This window comes from Capsella rubella, unplaced genomic scaffold, assembly GCF_000375325.1.
Source record: "Capsella rubella cultivar Monte Gargano unplaced genomic scaffold, Caprub1_0 scaffold_1, whole genome shotgun sequence".
NCBI lineage: Eukaryota > Viridiplantae > Streptophyta > Magnoliopsida > Brassicales > Brassicaceae > Capsella > Capsella rubella.
Window position 1 is genome coordinate 8,277,640 of NW_006238923.1, and position 20,148 is coordinate 8,297,787.

Here is a 20,148-nt window from a genome sequence, read left to right on the forward strand (position 1 = left end):
TTGTGAACTATTGGTTGCTTTAAATCACCTAAGGTATCATGAATAATCAAGGGAGAAATTAGGGTAAATAAAGACATGAGATTTGAAAATGGGTTTGCCCAAAAAAAAAAATGATGTTTGAAAATAAGACGAAGACGAAGACATTAGGTAAATTATTTTTTTGCATCATGGAACTCTCTATTCTAAAAATGACTGAATTGATAAGATAAAAGAAAAAAACAATAATATTAATCAAACCACTAGACCATAATGTATAGGGTTGTCCAAGAGTCGATATAACATGATCTATATTTAAATTTGTATGTTGAGAATTTTCGTTGGAAACATATACTACTTAATTTGTACCACTACGCATATATAATTGGTGAATAATAAATAAATAATGATTTAATCTATAAATGGTTTTGTCCGCTGAACTCATGTAACCATTCTAATCCTAAAATTCTTAATTAAAGAAAATTTTATTTATTTCTTAATGGTGAATGTTTATTGTGATTTTAATTAAGTTTATGATTCATTATAAATCAAAATGTTCAATACAAGGTGAAGACTAAAATAAAAGCTAGAAATATTTTCTTTACCAATTTCTCTTATTATCCATGCGATGCGCCACTTGGATGCGGCATGTTAAGTACTGAGCTCTCCGAACTACATGCGATGCTTTATTAGAGTTCTTGTAATTGGTTGTTCACCATATGTGTAGGCTTTGTGTGATTTGATAGATTCTTTTCAATTTTCTCTAACCTATCTCCCTACCCTATCCATATAATTGCAATAATTTATCACCAAAATAATGCAATACGACATAAATATATGTAACCATACCATAAAATTCGTCTATACCTACGACCTACACATGCAGCTAACGTACTACACTTGTATAATTCGGTTCGTGGTCCATTCTATTTGTGACCTAGGATCAGATACACAAATTATTGTCGATTTTTCTTTCGATAAATGTAAATCATCCTACTCGATAACCCGTTTTTTTTATCGAATATGTTTCTTTATTTCTCAAAAAAAAAAAAAAGGTGTTAAAGGGTCTTTTCGTTGATGGACAGGTTGATTGACCCATCCATTTTCGGGCCATGTTTGTTCGAAAATAATCTGACACAAAGCTACGGTTTCGTATGAATCCATGTAAAAAACAAACACAGGTTTGGTCCCTCCCATCCCACTCCCTTGGATCTCGACCGTTGATCCACTCATATTTTTATACATGTTAGGATTACTAGTTCATAGACCCATGCAATCAGCATGAACCACTTGTTACACTTTAATATTCGAATTGATAGTTATATCTGGTCCCAATGTAGCAATGGTTATAAGCGTATATAGCCGACTATTCAAGTGTTTTACATCAAGGAGTAATTTATATTAGGCATGTTGGTACTGTTATTTTGTGCTGACTAGTTTGGTTATCTCTTACAGACCTAATGATATACCATATTTGTATTCAAATATGATAACATTAGTCTATTTTTACTCTCATGCATTACTATTACTAAAGTTTGTTTGAATCAATTAGAAGTAACTAAATATATAAAACAAGTGATACAAAACACTTTTTCTTTAGTGATATCTTAGTCTTAGAATATGATGTAGAACAAATATTTGATATGATTCGAGCAATGTGTGTAAGATACATATAATTGATATGATTCGAGTGATGGTTGTATTGTATATGCCCCATATGCATTCCTAACTGATAAGAATCTGTGTTTTTTTTTTAATATTCTGTGTGGTAAAAATTTAGTAATCATTTGAAAATCTTTTGGTTTAAAAGTTAGGAATCAGTGTTAATAGCATCTTTGGTCGATGTTATTATCACTGGTTTTAACATATAGAGAGAATTATATATAACCACTTGAAATGATTGAGCATAAAAATATTAATTATTGATCTCATGTAATAAACAAAAAAAAACCTCACATCCAAGAAAGTTAAATGTGAACATACCTGCTACTATTATTGGAAACGGACAAAGTAACCGAGAATAGATAGATATTTGTGGACTACGATAGACCAAAAACTTCAGGTTTTATAAATCTGATTAGAGCATGCCTAACATATATCTCGGTCTTTGTTGTTCCTAATCAAGCCTTATATACACAGATATATTCCATCACATCTTCTTGATGGACGTAAGCCAAATTCTTTGAATTCTAACTATATTTTTATATGAATAAATTTTCCATTTTCAACCAAATTATATAATATCATCTTTAGCCAATCCAGACGTGACAAGAAAAATACAAAAACAGTCCAAATACGGTTCGTGGACAGAGTCTGACAATCAATTTGTTTACATTTTGATTGTGGTTTTCATTAGCTGTAAAAGATCACTAGTATTGACTAATTATGGATTAGGTATGTTTTTTTAAAAAAATATGGGGGAATAAACCTAGTGAAATGCAGCTTAAGTAGCACGAAACATAGTGTCATATGCTTATTGAGTTAGTTAGTAATCATATGCCACCATATTGGTTGTTAATATATAATTTCTTTTGGGGTCAAAGTTTTATTTTATTCAGTCTCGTCTAGTAATCGTGGAATTTATTCTTTTCGTATATATATTACACACAACATCTCCAACTATCATCTAAGTTGTAAAAGATCAAGAACTGAACTATTTGAGTATTAATGAAGATTTAATTAGTTAAAACTAAACAGTAGTAAGAAAATTCTACAAAAATATATAGAATCAAAATCTGTTTTTTTTTCTTCTTCTTAGAGTTAGATTGATCAGCCAACTACTTAATTATAAAGATATTAATATTTCATGGATTTCAAGTTTGATGTAATTTTTTTTCAAAATTTAAGTCGAGATCCGGTCTAAAATCTAGACCATATATAAACAAATGAAGATACAAAAGGAAATCTTCTTTATAATAATAAACAAATTAAAATTAGCTTTAGAATACAACAAACTAACAAAATGAACAAAGGTGCTTTCAATTATATAGAATTAAAAAGTGCATCAGCACTGTTATAGTGTTATATGCCCACTGCGGTCGGAGAATATATGCGTCTCATATATTATTTTAGTCAGGATTGGCTTTCACTTTACTATTTGTACTACGTCCATAATCACTATTACTCTAGTAAACAAGTTTCAAGTTGGTGTATATGTTACTAGTACTATTACTAATACTAGTTTTAATGTTCTTACAGACAAAACAGCCACGTGCGTGTTTTGTGTTATAAAGCAGAAACCCCAAAAATCTGGTGATGTTGTGGGCATGCATTGAAACAGAAAGGAAAGATCGAAACATCATCGTCATCATCATCATCATATACATATGATATGCAAAGTGTTATGAGAGATGGTTGTTGTTGTTGAGTTAATAATATTCTCTTTTGTTGTTGGAAGTGGTCCTAAGTTTTGTGTCTGTGGTCCATCAAATATACAAAACTCTTTTTTTTTTGTCTTTGATTTTGTTACATATATAATCTTAAAACTGTCTCGAAAGTTAGCTAATTAAGGTTTCGATCAAACAGAAGCAAGAAAGTTGTCTCTGATTCATTCCTTCACGTTAGCTTCTTTTCCTTTGTGGTCCTTACTTTACCAATACGAAACAAAGATACATAGAAGAACAAAAAATTTGGTGAAACCAAAAAAGATTGAAGAGAAACGAAACCCAACAATTTTTATTTTATTTTGAAACCCTATTGCACTTGATGTGGGCCTGATCCGGTTCAACCCCTATTTTGTTAATTTATGTAAAAGTATCAGCTGACTTACTCACAAAGATCAAACTAAAAATTTGACAAATACATATAGATAAGTTTTAAAATACCTTCAGAATGATTTCTTTAACTATATGCCTCTTCTATTATTTGCTTTTAAACGTGGCCTAATTGTTATCGTCGTTTGTGACTTGTGAGCTCCCCGCTCTGCGCAAAGTCAAATAATATTCTATTTTCGTGGATTCAAAGTTTAGGTTTAATCTCATCTAGCTCATCAAGTTCGGTGCATGCATATAAAAAAAAATGAAAATAAGCAATTAAGTCAAAGTCCAAATTATATGATATATGGCCACGTTAATCAACGTTGATTTGTGTTGAAAAAAAAAAAACAATATTATTGCATCAATGGAAGCTAATAAAATAACCACTTTACAAAACTAAATGAGCCTTGTACATTCTTTTATTAAGTCTTAAGAATAATAAGAAAGTAAAAAAAAAGTATATATATTTTGAGAAAGCGGTTTATGGCCTCTTTTTATTATGCAACTGTGGATGATTATTAACTCCGGCCATATAGTATTATAGTCTCTTCGGGAACAAAACATATTTTCCCATATAACCTACTTTTTTATAATGTCAAAAGAGAAAACATAATTAAAGCGAACGAAAAATATTCCATTTTCCATTTTCGACAAAGATATCATTCTTTTTCTTATCTGAATAAAAATGAGTATTTTGTTTGGGAAATTAAATTCGAGAAAAAGCGTACAGTTTCAAAACATTCCAGTGAACATGATGCTATCTTTCATGATGTCTTTTATAAGCAAAGAGATATGATAAACTACTTCAACAATCAATTTAATTATGCTATTATCGAATTTAAATTAGATTGCGTGGATCTTTTGCCTCACTCATCACCCTCTCCGGTTCTGTAAGTGAAATAATTAGTTTAGTAACCAGACAAAACATGTGTACGCATTAGTGCATAATTACAATATATATTCATTGTCTTACGAAAGAATATAATTGTACTTTTGACTCTTCCACGGCCACGGGTTTGGTTTAATTATAAGTTTATATACAACAACATGACAGATACTTCCACGCATACTTGTTTTCGACCCAACACATCATGTGTTCGTTTAAAGTCGAACGCATAATATGTTTCTGAATTTGTATCCACTTGCTCGTTGATAGCCATTAATCTAAATACTTATTCAAATACAACTATATATATAATTATCTAGATATATATTAACCTATCTAACTAGATACAAGTTAATTATTTGGATGAAAAAAAAAAAAGAAGGTCCATGATCAGTAGCTCATATGATGTGTATGGATGACGCTGCTTTGGTGGCTCATAACTACATGTATTACAAATCTTGATTGAACAAGGCTGCAAGTTGCAAGCATTAACGCTAGCTCGTGCTTCATGATGTACAAAACGTTTTTTTTTTACGATTAATGATGTCAAATGTTTAGAATCTTAACCCACGAGGCAATAAATTGTTACGATTGTTGATGATCCATTAAACCAATTCATTCCAAATATCTAGTCAATCATGGGTTAACAAACATACGAAACATTTAGTGGGCCGACCTTGTGAGCCTGTTTAAGACAAATGGTATTGTGATCACTTTTGTGTTGTAGTGATATAGCAATTTAAGTTGTATAGTGGTTCTTGCAATTTGGTGGGTGAACAAGGAATGACCAATTGGAAATAGACATATTATCAAACTATACATCCAAAAAGGACAATCTATTAAGAAATGCCTACTTACGCATAAATAATATATGGAGTTTTGGATTTAAATAATTTAAAAAGTAATTTATATATATTAAAATCTTAATCACCTAATTTCACAAAGATGATTAAAAATACATAAAATACAGTATTATCACCGTCAAAACAGTAAAGGGCAAATTGCTGTTTATATATATATATAAACAATAAAGAATGATACAAACACTCTCTCCCCCATTTATGTATCAAACTCATAAGGTCATTGGTTGAATTCTGAATAAGGGAGCTTGAGCTTTCCTCGGGAGCTTCTAGGTGGACCTGAGGGTTTGCTACGGCTACTCCACCACCAAGTAAGAATGTTAACGTTCACTCCCTACGTTTAACCGGATGGGTTGAACCGGCAAGTCATGTAACGGCGGATGGGCTCGATCCTTTTCGAGCCTCCCAAGGTGTTTTTAGCTTACTATCTGCTGATACCTCTTCTCTACGCTTATAAGGGTTTTGCTTTTTTATTTTCCCCATTAGTATCAGTGTTCTCAGTGCCTTGATGTTCTTGTTGAGCCATTATGTTCGTTTGTCTTTGTTTTATACAGTTTTCTTAAGGAGTTACTGATCACTACGTTTAGTCGTATGCTTCAAAAATATATAAAGTTGAAATAGGTCGTTTCCAATGAACTATTTCTTCAATAATTCGTATAGGTTGAATTGGTAAAAAACTGTAAGGAATAAAGTTGTTGAATTAGGTGTTCACTTTTGTCAAAGTTACTAGGGATTTGTTGTTCAACTAAATCATATGATTTGGTCCAACTTGATTTTTACTAAACTTTAATTTAATGAATTTCTGTAATGTGAATGCGAAATTTTCTTACAAACTAACTCCAACTCATCAACAATTATTTCAAACATGTTTACAACTAATAATTGCATATAATTCAACAACAAGACAAACAAACTAATAATTGCATATTGCTATAATCTTTTTCGTTTTGTTTCGTTTCGTTTCAAATTCACATACTGATGATAGTCTGATACACACACACTGATAAGTGATAATAACACTCCCACACAATGACACATATCCATGCAGTATGCAGCAGCACTTAAATGGACTTGGGCCTTGTGGCCTGATTCGTATAATAATGCCTTCGAGTACTTTCAAACTTCACACTCATTTCCTTATAGCGTACGTAACGTAAATAATTGGACCAACAACTCTAAAATTATCTAATAGCTTCTTCTTCCTTCACTCTTCCTACGCCTCTTAACTTCTTTGGATTATCATTCACGTAACCCAACTTCAAACAAACTATTAAAGATAATCACATTTTCTAAAATCCCTTTCACATTTAGCTAATTCGTTTATTAGTAACTTAATTCATCTAATGAATACAATGAACAATAGTACGTACACTACAGACGATGAAATTAACTTGAAACTTTGATAATTTTAACGGACACGATTGTTAGATCATTCTACGTTGAGAAACTCAAATTATTCTTAAACGCGAATTTCAAATCGCTAAAACCAACGTTTGAACACGCAACGATAACTCTCTCCGCGGCGTGACTTTTATTCAAAATAGCGTCTGCGTTTGGCAGAGTCCTCCACTTACAAAGCTTTCCTCCTTCAATCTCCGCCGCCACAATCTCTCCGCCGTTCTCCGCCGCGTCATGTATGTAAACCATATCTCCCACCGCGTTAAACGTTATCGTCGTCAACGGCCAATCAGAATCAGCTCTTCTGAGTTTATCAAAACACGCCCTCGGCATAGACCCAATCGATTCGAATCTCGCATCCATCGGTGATTCGTCGGAAACTATAACTTTCCAAAGTTCGATTCCCGTCGGATTATCTTCTCCTCCGGTGATCCCAGCCATGATTAGACTCTCACCTGAGAATCCAATCGAACGAGAGTATAGTCTACACCCGCCGGGACAGAGTTCCAGAAGCTTCGTCCACGATTTGGTTTCTGGATCGAAGCTACACGCGACGCCTGATCTCTTCTCCGTCACGTACATCTTCTCCGAACAAACCGCGACGGAAAGCCACGTGGACGACGCGGATCCGTAGAGAAAATCCGGCATCGATTCGCATCTCTCCCACGCGCCGTCGTCGGATCCGACGTCGAAAATCTCAACGGCAAATCTATCCTCCTCGAAATCGCAAACGCCGCCGGCTACGATCAAACTCCGTCCGACAACGGCGACGATCGGATCGACCCTCCACACTCTCGGTGGCGCCACGTGTCTCCATGTGAGGTGAAACGCGTCGATCGAGAAGGACAACCCCGCCGGAGACAAAGCGTAGAGCAACGTGGAGTGAGAGGATCGAGCTACGGACACGTGTTGGACGGAAGATGATGACGTGGACTTAAGCTCGGTCCATGAATCGGACTTAGGATCGTAAGCCATCGCAGTCGCCGACATGGTATACGGCGGAGAAGTCTTCTGGCTGTAGAGGAACAACCACGGCACAATTTTAAACCGGCGTAGAGAGAAGAAGACGGCGCGGTTCCATGATTTGGAGACTTGGCAAGCGGAATCGAGGTCGAGAAGTGGTAGATAAGAGAGAATCGATTCGAGTATGTCTCCGTCGATGGAACCTTCTCCTTCACCATTGTTGAAGCTGTTATTCGCCATTTTTATATAATGCAGAGGAAGCTCAAGGAGGGAACAAAGTCTTTATATAGGGAGAGGCGTAGAGAATAAATGGCACGTGCGTGATATTAGTTCTTATGTGATTATAAATTCATCTATGTATTGTATTTTACAAATTTATAAGCTAAACTGATTACAAAAACAAATCATGAAAAGATTAGCAGAGGAGAAAGGGAACTAATTACAAGATCTTAAGTTTAAACTACGTACATGTACATTGACCAACACAACATCATCTACCTTATCCATCCACCAACTCTACTCATAAATGTAAATTGACCAATGCACACCTAATTATCATAATGACCATTCATGTTGTCCCCATGTATCAATGAGTTTATCCGATACGGAGTGGAGCCAAATACGTTAACTCATCTTAATACAAAGTTCATGCTCAGAGGGAGTTCCAAATCAATGGTAATATGTGATACTAGAAGTCTAGAAGCAGTTAACAATGCTTGATCATTATGTAATGTTATTGTATACTACTTGTTTATGAGTCTTTTATCTTCTCTTCCAAATCTGAAGAAATAAATGGATTAGATGATAAATACAACCTGAGGAATAAATGTTAAGCCTGTACCATTGGCTACCTTCCCAGGTACCATTTTACTCTCACTGGTTGATATCTGTGGCTCCAAATTCTCTACTTATGGTACAGATAAGAAGATATTAAAGAACAGTGACATAAACCTCAGATTAAAATGACCAGGAGAAAATATATTTATGCAAAAAAGAAAAAAGAATCGGAGAATAAATAATTGATTAGAAGACCAATAAATAATGATAACCTCTACTACTACATGATAAGGCTTTGAGAAAGAGATGTGAGATGTCACTAACACTCTTGAAAGCTTCACGGTCAATGAGATTATAAAACATAAATACCACTCACTCTTATTGTGATTTGGAGGGGTGAGGAATTCAATCTATAAGCACTTCGTTGTGACACTTTGGGGTTTTTAAGTATGTTTACAACATTTACACAAAAGGATGAAATTACAGAGTAATTAAAACTATTGGATCTATTTTAGTCGCTCCCTCAGCTTTCTAACTATCTTGTCAACGGGTAAAGATCCCACTGGACCCACCGGATCAAGCGATTCATCATCCGAACCCTCGTCGTCAAAGTCATCGTCTATGTCACTGTAATACTCTACAGACTGATCCTTGTCTTCCACGTATTCCTCGGCTGCACCATCACTATCCGGTAAGACCAAGGCTGTGTAAGTGTGTTCTGCAGCTAGTGAAGTGCCTTCTAATTCTTCCACCTTCTTCAATAGATCGTCCGGACCTAGGTCAAGCTCTTCAAGAATCACTGCCTTGGATGTTTCCAACGCCCGTTTCCAGAGAGAGATCATTTTGGGGCTTGAGATCACTGTATTTGGATCAGACACTGGTTCTTCTTCAATGGCTTTGTCTGAAAAGCAAAGAAAGATAGAATGATATATGAGAACTTTTTTTTTTTGGAATTATCTATTGGAAAATAATTTTTTTTTTTCTTCAGAAAGTGTAATGGTTGAAGACTGAAAACATGTAAGAGGTTTATGAGTACTCAAGAATCTTATACCTGAGGGATCAAGTTCGTTCACTATGTTGGTTTCAGAAAGGTTTGGAATTAAAGGATTATCCAGAAACCGCGACTTCCACTCTCGTCCTCTCCACATGAGTATTTGCTCATCATCGAAAGACAGAAGCACGCAAGGAACTAACTCCTGGTAAATGAAGAGAAACTTTTTCAGATGTATATTCATAAATGTTGGATGATGAAGCTTTGACAACTGAATACTAAGACCACAATTATGAGATGGAACATGAAAACAACTGTATAGTTGAAAAATACTCAAACACAAAATATTTATATGAAACCAAGAAATTGATCAGTATAGAAAATAAAGAGTATAAGGAACTTTTGTCTTCCTGACAAGCAGCCGTTGAAGGTTATAAAACTACAGAATTCCTAAACTACGTGAAAAGAAATTTAAAATTTTTATACTTAAAATGTTTCTAATTTCCACATTTGAGATCGACCAAAAGTGATTCCACTGAAGATGCAGAAATGTGCAAAGTATAAATGCAAATAAAAGAAAAACCTGAAGGATTCATAGACCTTAAGCTTAGCGCCTATTTTCTTATAATCGCTTGGTTCAAGTCCTGGGCAATCAACTTTCACCAATGAACTCAGTTCGAAGGCATCTCTAACATCTTTGACCAGCGACACGTAGACTCCATTTTTAGCTGCAATGCAAAACAGAGACAATAACAGTAAATATATAACCAAGTGTCTAACCTCTTCTTACACACTACGTGCCAATTGACTTCAATGAATGCTGAAAGTAACAAAACAGGATAAAAAGCTTTAATGATAAGATACACTTACACAACTTGCATATGGGCCTAAGAGACTTGCCCTTAACCCTGAACTCATGAGCTTCTTCTTTAGTCAATCCTTCAGGAACTTCTTGAATGAGCTTTGGATAAACAGGAGCTGCTGGTTTCCACAGCATTAATGGGTACTGCGGACGTGTGCGGTAGTTGTAATTTCTACCCCTGAATAGGTACACCACACCTCCGACTCTGTGAATGATCTCGCCTCCTGTCTTTTCCTAGATAAGAGCAACATGAAAAGAGACTGGAAAGTTTAAGAAACTAGAAGCTTCGGTCCATCACTAGTCCATCAATACGAAGTAAACATTCAAAGAAGTTATCTTTTATTACTTTCTCAAGTCACAAAACATCAACTATCAAAGATAAAACTTGGAATAATATATCAAACAACCCAAATCTTTCTAGTTCTAGTCTCCTGTATATCTCCACTTAAACAAAGGTTCTAGTTCTAAAAAAACTACAATCAAGAATCCAAACAGATACCTCAAGAACACGACACACGTTATCCATATCCACAGTAGGAACTCCTTTACATCGAACCTTACACACACGTCGTCTCTTCCAATGCGAATGTATCAATTCCAACATATTATGTGTAAATCCATCTCTTCCTATAATAAACAATCAAATCCAATAAGTTCAAAAACTACAATCTCCAAAACTCTCAAGTTCAAAACGTGAAGACAAAACAACACTCACCCAAATTAACCTGACGATTATCATGCATATGAGGCTTAATCAACATCCCTTTCTCCCATCTCTTCAATGGCTCTCCTAAAATCTCATCTCTATTCAACCCTTCTTTAGGATACCTCCCAAACGGCAACGGCCCAGGCATTTCCACATACTTAACCCCAGACTTCCCCGCCGGCGGTGGATTGAACGAATCGAACAACGGAATCTTCTTCTTCGATTTCTTCAACGGAGCTTTCCCAGTCCACGGTCTCGGCATCGTCGGAGGCGCAAACGGCATAAACGCCGGTTCACGTATCCCAACCGGTTTAACCTTGGGGGTCTCGGAGTAACTGAACTGAAACTCGAACGGAGCACCGGGAAGCTGGTAGGAGACGCCAGAATCGCCAATTAAAATTGTGCGGTCGCCTTCGGAGGAGATGACTCCTTCTTTAACCGGTTTGTAGTATCTGGTTCGGTGATGCGGAAGCTTTAGAGCTGGATTCGATTGTTGTTTCTTCGGCTGTGTATCGGTTTGATGGTTAGTTTTCGGATTACGATTTCGACGGGACGGTGAGTATTTGGGAATCGATATCGGCGGAGGAGGTGGTCGGAGTGTTCCTGGTGATGAATCCGCCGTTGGTGGCGTCGAAGGGAGTGAGGAGAAGAGATTAATGTCTCGTAGAGAAGATACAATCGCCATTGATAGATAGATAATGAAATCAAACCGAAAGGATAAAAAAAAATCAATTTTAAACGATATTAATCAACGAAAACGACATCGTTTTATCAATAGATGCTTATATATCTCATTGGGCCTAAGGCCCATATATTTATCAATTATACTAGTCCATGAGCTCGAAACCCTAAAATTCTCAGTCAAGTGAACCATATAAAAGCCATTTGCTAAAACTCTCATCGTCTTCCTCCTCCGAGAGAAACCTCAAAAAATGCAGATCTTTGTGAAAACCTTAACGGGGAAGACAATAACCCTAGAGGTAGAGTCATCAGACACGATCGACAATGTGAAAGCGAAGATCCAAGACAAGGAAGGGATCCCACCGGACCAGCAGCGTCTGATCTTCGCCGGGAAACAGCTGGAAGACGGGAGAACACTCGCCGACTACAACATCCAGAAAGAGTCGACGCTTCATTTGGTGCTCCGTCTGAGAGGAGGTGCAAAGAAGAGGAAGAAGAAGACGTACACGAAACCAAAGAAGATCAAGCACAAGCACAAGAAAGTGAAGCTCGCTGTTCTGCAGTTTTACAAGGTTGATGGGAGTGGTAAGGTTCAGAGGCTGAGGAAGGAGTGTCCTTCTGCTAGCTGTGGTCCGGGAACGTTCATGGCGAGTCATTTCGATAGGCATTACTGTGGCAAGTGTGGGACTACTTACGTGTTCAAGAAGCCTGATGAAGAGTGAAATGATCTGAGATTAGGTTATGTTTTGTCTTTTTTTATTATTGTTTTGAAGTTTCAGTTTTTATGATTCTGGAATTTAGAATTGGATATGGTTAATTAAGATATTTTGAGATGGGTTTTGTTCTATTGAGGATACCTTATATCGTTGCATCAATACATTATATTATCTTTGATTCGAAATGTTTTCATTTTGCTTCGACTGATGTAGAAATGGTGATTTGTGGCTGTAGAATTAGGATGTTGTGTTGATTCAATGTATTGCTTGATCGTCTTGATTTGCTAGATTGCTATAGTTTTAGTCTTGTTCTTCTGCATTTGCAAGGCAAAGTTCACATATTATGTTGAATTATCAATAGTTGATTCTTATGATGTTTTTGCACCGATGTCTTAGGTTTTGTTGCTGTCGGCTCTGATAGCTTTTTTGCTACGATCAGTATTAGGCTATTGGTGTCATGTGTGTTTAGACCTTGACATGGGTTGTCTAGCGTGTCTTGTCTTTGATTTCTCAGCTTCTCTTATATATTAGCAGAGGGATTTGACCAATCTATCAAAATTGTATATAGTTGAAATTTCTTCTTTTTCAGTAGCTGTCAGCGTATAATTTGAGTTTGGTGGAAATTAGAAATGAGAAGTATATACTATGAACATATTTTGTGCTCGTCTCACTTGACAACGAACATGTTTTGTGAAATCTCAACAAATTAGAAATGATAAGTGTTAGACCAAAACCATAACTATCTTTACTGTGAACCTGTTTTGTGAAACTTCAACCAAATCTTGGCCACTACTCACCAAAAGCTTATCAAAACGGGTCGAAATTTGTTGTACTGTGTTTTGGGTAAATAATACTGTGCTCAATCATAAATTCAAAATGGGTCGAGAATTGTCCAGTCCGGGCCTGGTTCATTGCATTGGATTCTCTACACACAAAATGGGTAAAGAAAATTGAGTAAAAGTATTATGTAAAGTCTTTTTCTTGTGGTTGAACACAACATAGGAGATGAGAGTAAGTGAGAGAGAGAGAGAGAGAGAGAGCAATAAAGAGAGGGACAGTAGAAGAAATAACATGACTGAGTGAGAGAGCACTGAAACTTGGAGAAAGGATTGAGAGAGTGAGAAAGAGTTTTGGGTAAAATGGTCACAAGAAAACAGTTAGACAAAATTTTGTAGAGAGAAAGAAAGACAAAAGCCCCAAGATTCCGAGTTACTAAAAGTGATGAGTCTCCTAGAAACACCCGCACTAGTCTCGACTCACTGCACTTTCATTTTCAGTCTCACTTCAACCTAAACTCCAAAAGACTGTTGAGTTTTTGTGAGAGACTCATTAAATCCCATTTAAAGAGACAACTACACATGAGACAAAGAGGCATTTCTTTCTCAACTTCACTTGTTTTTTTCTTTCTAACTTGCAAACCAAACCACACCATATCATATCATTTATTACATGTCTCTCTTCGATTTACTGTCTATCAACTTTTGTGCAACGTGGGTTTCCTTTTTTTACACTACATTTTTACCAATATGTTAGTATTATTTTGTTGTTCTATTGTTCAAACAATGTTATTACAATGATTCATGATAATCTCTTGCACGGTATACATAAAAATGTACTTACAACAGAAGAAAGAATGTGAAATGATTTTCAAGGGATCTAATATGTGAGTGTGTATAATCTGTTTTGACAACAAATTCTCTCCTCTAATGGTAAACTTAGCATTATGTATTATTTTCATTTATTGTATGCGTGTGAGTGTGGCATAAGAATATATTTAGCTGCAAAGATCTTAGCTAATATATACTTTTATGTAACGGGAACCTGATTTTAATTAGAGACAAGTCAAGTGAATGGTCTCTAGAACTCCATCATCACCAAAATATCATGTATATATATGCATCATTTTAATTGATTTCATTTTAGAGAAGAAATTCTAGTTTAATACAAAGGAGTTAGGAATGTGATTAATAGAAAGAATGAGAATCATTTACTGCTTACAGCTCATCGAGAAGATGAAGATTCCAATTATTACAAGTGAGATAGAGACGCACATAAGATGAATTGTGTAGTGCATTTTAGCATATAACCAAAGTATTCCACATGAAATATTAATTTTATCATGTATTTTTGCATTAATGATATATACAATACCTATCTCTCTATCTATATATACACACTCACCCACACACACTTATATCGATATCTCCTATCATTCATCGTACACACACACACACACACACATAATCTCACTCTATGACAAAAATCCCCAACATGACGACAACACTCAACCATCTGTTTGATCTGCCGGGGCAGATTTGCCATGTCCAGTGTGGTTTTTGTACCACTATTTTGCTGGTCTACCTTTTGACTTCTTCTCTTTCTCTTCCTCAATTCATATCTCCCTCCTTCTTTTCATGTTTATGATCATTGAATTTGATGAATATATATATGTGTTGCAGGTGAGTGTACCGTTCACAAGCTTGTCAATGGTGGTGACTGTGAGATGTGGACATTGCTCCAGCCTTCTCTCAGTCAATTTGATGAAGGCTTCCTTCATCCCTCTCCATCTCCTAGCTTCTCTGTCCCATCTGGATGAGGTTCCCATAACATCTATACATAGAGAAAACATATGCGCCCACATATGACGAATTTACATTTTCTGATCTTGGTTATATATGTATATGCATATGTGTGCAGGCGGGAAAAGAGGAGGTTGCAGCAACAACTGGTGTGGAGGAAGAAGAAGCATTGAAGGTGAATTCTCAGGAGAAGGAGAACAGTCCAACGACTTTGGTTTCATCTTCAGACAATGAAGATGAAGATGTAACTCGTGTTTACCAAGTTGTTAATAAACGTACGTTTTTTAATTAGTATATATATTTTGGTTTTGTGATTTCTTGGATTTTGATCAGTCTAATTATATGTTTTGAGTTTGTATACACAGCACCTGAGAAACGACAAAGAGCTCCTTCAGCTTACAATTGCTTCATCAAGTAAGACATGATCGATCAATCCAACTCAACACCTTCTTGACATATGCGTATGCGTATTTTTACATAATTATTATAACAAGCTTTTGAGCTAATTTTTTTTACTTTTTGGGTGTTGAATTGGACTATAGGGAAGAGATCAGGAGGTTAAAGTCTCAGAATCCAAGCATGGCTCACAAGGAAGCTTTTAGCCTAGCTGCTAAAAATGTAACTTAAAGCAATCTACAATAAAAACCCTAATTTAGTTTGATCTTAATTTTAATCAGCTTAATTGGGAAATCAAGCTAGCTAATACCATTTTGTTATTTCATTTTCTTTGATTTGGGTGGGAATGGTGAAGTGGGCACATTTCCCTCCAGTGCTCAACAAGAGAGCTGCTTCATCAGATCATTGTTATTGTGAGGATCAAGATAACAATGCAATACCACCATGCAATGCTCTCGAGGTAATTCTAGTAACTAATTATATTTTATCCTCGATAATTTGCATCACTTTCAGTAAAAAATTCAGAACCCTAGCTAGAGTAATGATTATTTACTGATTATTAGAGTGAAGTCGTCAAGGAGAGAAGGGTAGTGATGAGAGAATCATTGATCCTCAACTACTACAATGTGTGAAATTTATGACCTAAGCCCTTCTTATAGTATTGAAGCTTACACTGCACACAGTTTACTTTTATAGAAACCCATTCAACTAATTTAAAGCAGTGGAGCTGAATATGTATATATTTTTAATAAATTTACCAATATTAATTGTTTGAAATGTTTGGGATGCAGGACCATGAAGAAAGCAATAATGGGTTCCGAGAGAGAAAGGCTCAGAGGCATTCCATTTGGGGAAAATCTCCATTTGAGTAACAACTTGGCCTATGATGAACTTTTAACAAAATAATAATAATGGCGTATGAAAATGTGACGGTGACCATTTTCTTTTAGGGTTTCGAGTATGTTTGCTTTAGGGTTTCTGTTCTTTGTTTGGAGAGAGAGGTAGTGAGAAACTAAGAAGAATCTCTGAAATCGTACGTAGGAATTTGTGTGTGCTGTTTCGAGAAGAGTCTTGGGAATGAGCGAGTTTGTTCAGTGATTTGAAAAGACTTTGACGCTATTTACCAAATCCTACTTTTGCATTCATGACTACTAGCTTGTTCCATGAATATTGTTTTGACATTCCATGACACACTTTAGTACGAATCTTTTTTACTTGTTGACTTTGCTTAATGTTATGTGTATGTAGTTGAACATGAAATATAAAAAATCACCTTGTAATCTTTGTATACGATACGACAAACTTATTAGAGTAGTTGGACCAACTAAACTAAACATGTCCTTTTTGCAAGTACATATGTATATTTCAAAAACCATAGTTAAACTTAAACCTGAACCGAATCATATCACATACCAAAACTCGTTTACGTATAGTCAGTCCCCAATTGGGATTTGTGAATAGTATAATAATAAAATAACTAGAAGAAGATTGATTATTGCATTTCAGAACATATTGGTATCTTAATCTCTAACACTTGATGGAAATTTTTCTGTATATGACTAAATATATTATACACGTTTAATTTACTACTTACTGTGAAACCATTTTACCCATATAAAGATGATAGTGAATTAGTGAGTATAATGTCAAAAAAAAAAATGATAGTGAGTACTTGTGTTAATAGTTTTTGTTTTCAATATTTAACATCCCTTTGATGAATTATTTCAGCTAATTAAAATGATATTTCTTTAGATTTTTGAAATATTTTTAATAGTGATTACTTTTTTTTCTTCATCAGTATTCAACATCAAAATGAAATCTCTATTTTTTTTTTAAAGTTAATTTCTAATAAAATAAGGTTTAGTTTTTTTTTATATATAAATACTACAGTATATTTGTTTACTTTTGACGTCACAACTACTTTCCTTTTATAATATTTCAATAAATGAAATTAATTATTTTTATTATTTTTAACAAATGGAGTTAGTAAGTAATTTTTGCACGTTTTCCCAATCTGATGACAGGGGCAATATCGTAAAAGCAAACTGTGTTTCGTTGGCACCGCGCGTCTCTCAACAAACTTATTCCCTCTTTTTCCAAAAAAAAACATATCGTCCAATAAAGAAACGCCACGTTATCATCCTTCACTGTCATCAATTAACCTCAGACGGTGTCGGAGACGTTTCATTTCTCCGGCACAACACCTATAGTGGCATTTTTTCGTAAATAAATTCGAAACCAGTGGTGTGTTTATAACCTACTCCACCGCGAAAACTCTCTCTATTATTTTCTTCTCCACAACAAAGAAACCAAAACCCAATTTTGTTTCCTCAATCCAAAAAAGTCAAAACACAAAAAGCTCGAGTTTTTTATTTTTGATTATCTTCAATCGCAATTTGTAGAAAAATTCAGGTAAGAAACAAAACAAAAAAAGATCTGATCTTTAATTTTTAATTCACGAGCTGTGCCAAACTCTTATCCTTTTATGTGTATTCATGATCAAATCGATTAAGTTTCGTTAACAACTGATAAATTGATTTGGTTTTTGATTTGGGATTATTGATTTTGTATATGTTATTGTACTATGAAGGTGGAGATGGGTTCTGAAGGTCCAAAAGCAATTACGATTCATGTGACTGGGTTCAAGAAATTTCTTGGGGTTTCTGATAATCCTACTGAGAAGATAGCTACTAATCTGATATCTTATGTTGAGAAACGAGGTTTGCCTTCTGGGTTGAGTCTTGGTAGCTGCAGTGTTCTTGACACTGCAGGGGAAGGTGCAAAATCTAAGCTTTATGAGGTTTTGGAGTCTAGTGTTGTCTCTGGTGATCAGAACAGCAATGGAACTGTTGTCTGGGTAAGGCTTATACTCGTTTCTTAATGTTATCATTTTCATCTGTTTCTTGATGTCATCATTATTTACTCTAGTGTCTCAGTCTAATTTATTTTCTCTATATGACTGATGATCCTGTGGTAATCAATTTTGTATTCTGTTTTTTAGACTTAGACTGATAGCTTAAATCTAAGTCCAACAATAGGATCTTGTGCTTTTGTGTTCTTTTCCTGGGAATTATATTGTCATATATGTATAGGGTTAAAGCTCTCGTTGGTGGTCATCATCACCATTGGAAAGAGAGTTATCTCTTTGGGAGCTTTCCTCTGTTTTTGGTTTTTGAATTGTGTTTTAGCTTCACTTGAGATGGCTGCAATATATGATTGAATGGTGACCCTCTGTTAGCTCTCTCAGAAATCTCAGCTTGTGGACCTGAAAAGTTGTATGAAATTGATTTTATGCACTTGATTATGGACTATTTGAGACAAATTATAGACTTAGACCGTTAATGGTGTGTGATTCAGCTGTGTTTCCTTTCCATCTTCAGTGATGAGTCGGCCTTCGTGTTTGTATTGGAGTTGTGTTTATATACTCAAGAGAGAACATAAGACTAAGGATTTTTTATATTCATGGTTCTTGATTTGAAATTTGTTTTGGGTAAAATTTGTTAGTTAAGGTCTTAGAAAGTTTAAGTTTGTAAGAACTTCTAACTTCTAACTAAATTTGTTAGTTTAGTTTTTCTTCTTGTGATTTGAGAATGTCTTCTGATGGTTAAAAGATCTAAAAACACTGTCTTTGCTCATGAATCTGTGGTGCTTCTTTATAGCTTCATCTAGGGGTGAATAGCGGAGCAACAAAATTTGCAATTGAAAGACAAGCAGTGAACGAAGCTCATTTCCGTTGTCCTGATGAATTGGGATGGCAACCACAGGTAAAAACCGACAACATATGCGTATGAATTCACTTCAATAGGATCCACTATGTCATCCAAGAAAGACACTTATTACACCTCTCTTTTTAACATTTCTTTACACAGCGGCTTCCTATAGTTGTTGAGGATGGAAGCATTTCAAAGGCGAAAGAGGTACGTGTGGATGTATATTCTTCACCGCAAAAATCATGGTTTTCTAGACATTTTAATTGGATTTGAGTATTTGAATGTGTTTTGGGGTATCTTGAAGAGTTCATGCTCGACGGAGTCCATTTTCGAGTTATTAAAGAAGAAAGGCTTTGAAGTTGTCCAATCAGACGACGCTGGACGTTTCGTTTGCAACTACGTGTACTACCACTCTCTGAGGTTCGCAGAGCAAAAGGGACACAAGTCTCTGTTCGTTCACGTTCCTCTCTTCTCCAAAATCGATGAAGATACTCAAATGCAGTTTGTGGCTTCTCTCTTGGAGGCAATTGCAGCTACCTGCTAGTGTTTATAATCCACTAAAAAGCCAAATATTGTAAGTATCTTATGTATATGATCCATTTGCGTCTCTCTACGAAGCTCTTCGTGTTCTTTTGTTGGATTGTTTGAGGATACTAAAAAAGACAGATTGCTTTTGGCTCTCAAAGAGCCTTTGTGATCTTTCTGTGTAATAAAAAAAGGATCTCTTTATTGAAGAAAAATGTGAAAAAGCTTGGATTCTGTTTGGTTAAATTTGCTACATTTGGTTTATTTTGGTAATCCCGTAAATTTCGATAATTTTATTAAACCGGCCAAATCAGTTCGGTTCGAGTGCTCAGGCTTGTATATAAGCCGGTTTCTCGTGAGGACAATG

The 20,148-nt window shown here is 35.3% G+C and overlaps 5 protein-coding genes across 5 annotated transcripts; 3 read left to right on the forward strand and 2 right to left on the reverse strand.

The window, feature by feature from the left end:
• Positions 1 to 6,783: 6,783 nt before the first annotated feature.
• On the reverse strand, positions 6,784 to 8,277 carry LOC17898970 (F-box/kelch-repeat protein At1g23390). Its single transcript, XM_006306277.2, has one exon. The coding sequence runs from the start codon at positions 8,076 to 8,078 to the stop codon at positions 6,912 to 6,914; it is 1,167 nt and encodes a 388-aa protein (XP_006306339.1). The 5' UTR covers positions 8,079 to 8,277; the 3' UTR covers positions 6,784 to 6,911.
• A 664-nt stretch (positions 8,278 to 8,941) lies between these two features.
• LOC17898888 (CRS2-associated factor 2, chloroplastic) lies at positions 8,942 to 11,872 on the reverse strand. The gene is made up of 6 exons (XM_006307071.2): positions 11,184 to 11,872; positions 10,968 to 11,095; positions 10,477 to 10,702; positions 10,207 to 10,334; positions 9,667 to 9,811; positions 8,942 to 9,516 (listed from the first exon to the last, which is right to left on the reverse strand). The coding sequence occupies exons 1-6, from the start codon at positions 11,857 to 11,859 to the stop codon at positions 9,122 to 9,124; spliced, it is 1,698 nt and encodes a 565-aa protein (XP_006307133.1). The 5' UTR covers positions 11,860 to 11,872; the 3' UTR covers positions 8,942 to 9,121.
• A 200-nt stretch (positions 11,873 to 12,072) lies between these two features.
• On the forward strand, positions 12,073 to 12,751 carry LOC17897374 (ubiquitin-40S ribosomal protein S27a-1). Its single transcript, XM_006306346.2, has one exon. The coding sequence runs from the start codon at positions 12,107 to 12,109 to the stop codon at positions 12,575 to 12,577; it is 471 nt and encodes a 156-aa protein (XP_006306408.1). The 5' UTR covers positions 12,073 to 12,106; the 3' UTR covers positions 12,578 to 12,751.
• Positions 12,752 to 14,807: 2,056 nt separating this feature from the next.
• LOC17899688 (axial regulator YABBY 4) lies at positions 14,808 to 16,620 on the forward strand. The gene is made up of 7 exons (XM_006304884.2): positions 14,808 to 14,926; positions 15,031 to 15,168; positions 15,269 to 15,425; positions 15,516 to 15,564; positions 15,693 to 15,768; positions 15,902 to 16,006; positions 16,338 to 16,620. The coding sequence occupies exons 1-7, from the start codon at positions 14,825 to 14,827 to the stop codon at positions 16,416 to 16,418; spliced, it is 708 nt and encodes a 235-aa protein (XP_006304946.1). The 5' UTR covers positions 14,808 to 14,824; the 3' UTR covers positions 16,419 to 16,620.
• Positions 16,621 to 17,840: 1,220 nt separating this feature from the next.
• LOC17900273 (pyrrolidone-carboxylate peptidase) lies at positions 17,841 to 20,045 on the forward strand. Its single transcript, XM_006305538.2, has 5 exons — positions 17,841 to 17,958; positions 18,137 to 18,403; positions 19,206 to 19,310; positions 19,416 to 19,463; positions 19,561 to 20,045. Exons 2-5 carry the CDS (start codon positions 18,143 to 18,145, stop codon positions 19,798 to 19,800), a joined length of 654 nt encoding a protein of 217 aa, XP_006305600.1. The 5' UTR covers positions 17,841 to 17,958; positions 18,137 to 18,142; the 3' UTR covers positions 19,801 to 20,045.
• Positions 20,046 to 20,148: the final 103 nt, after the last annotated feature.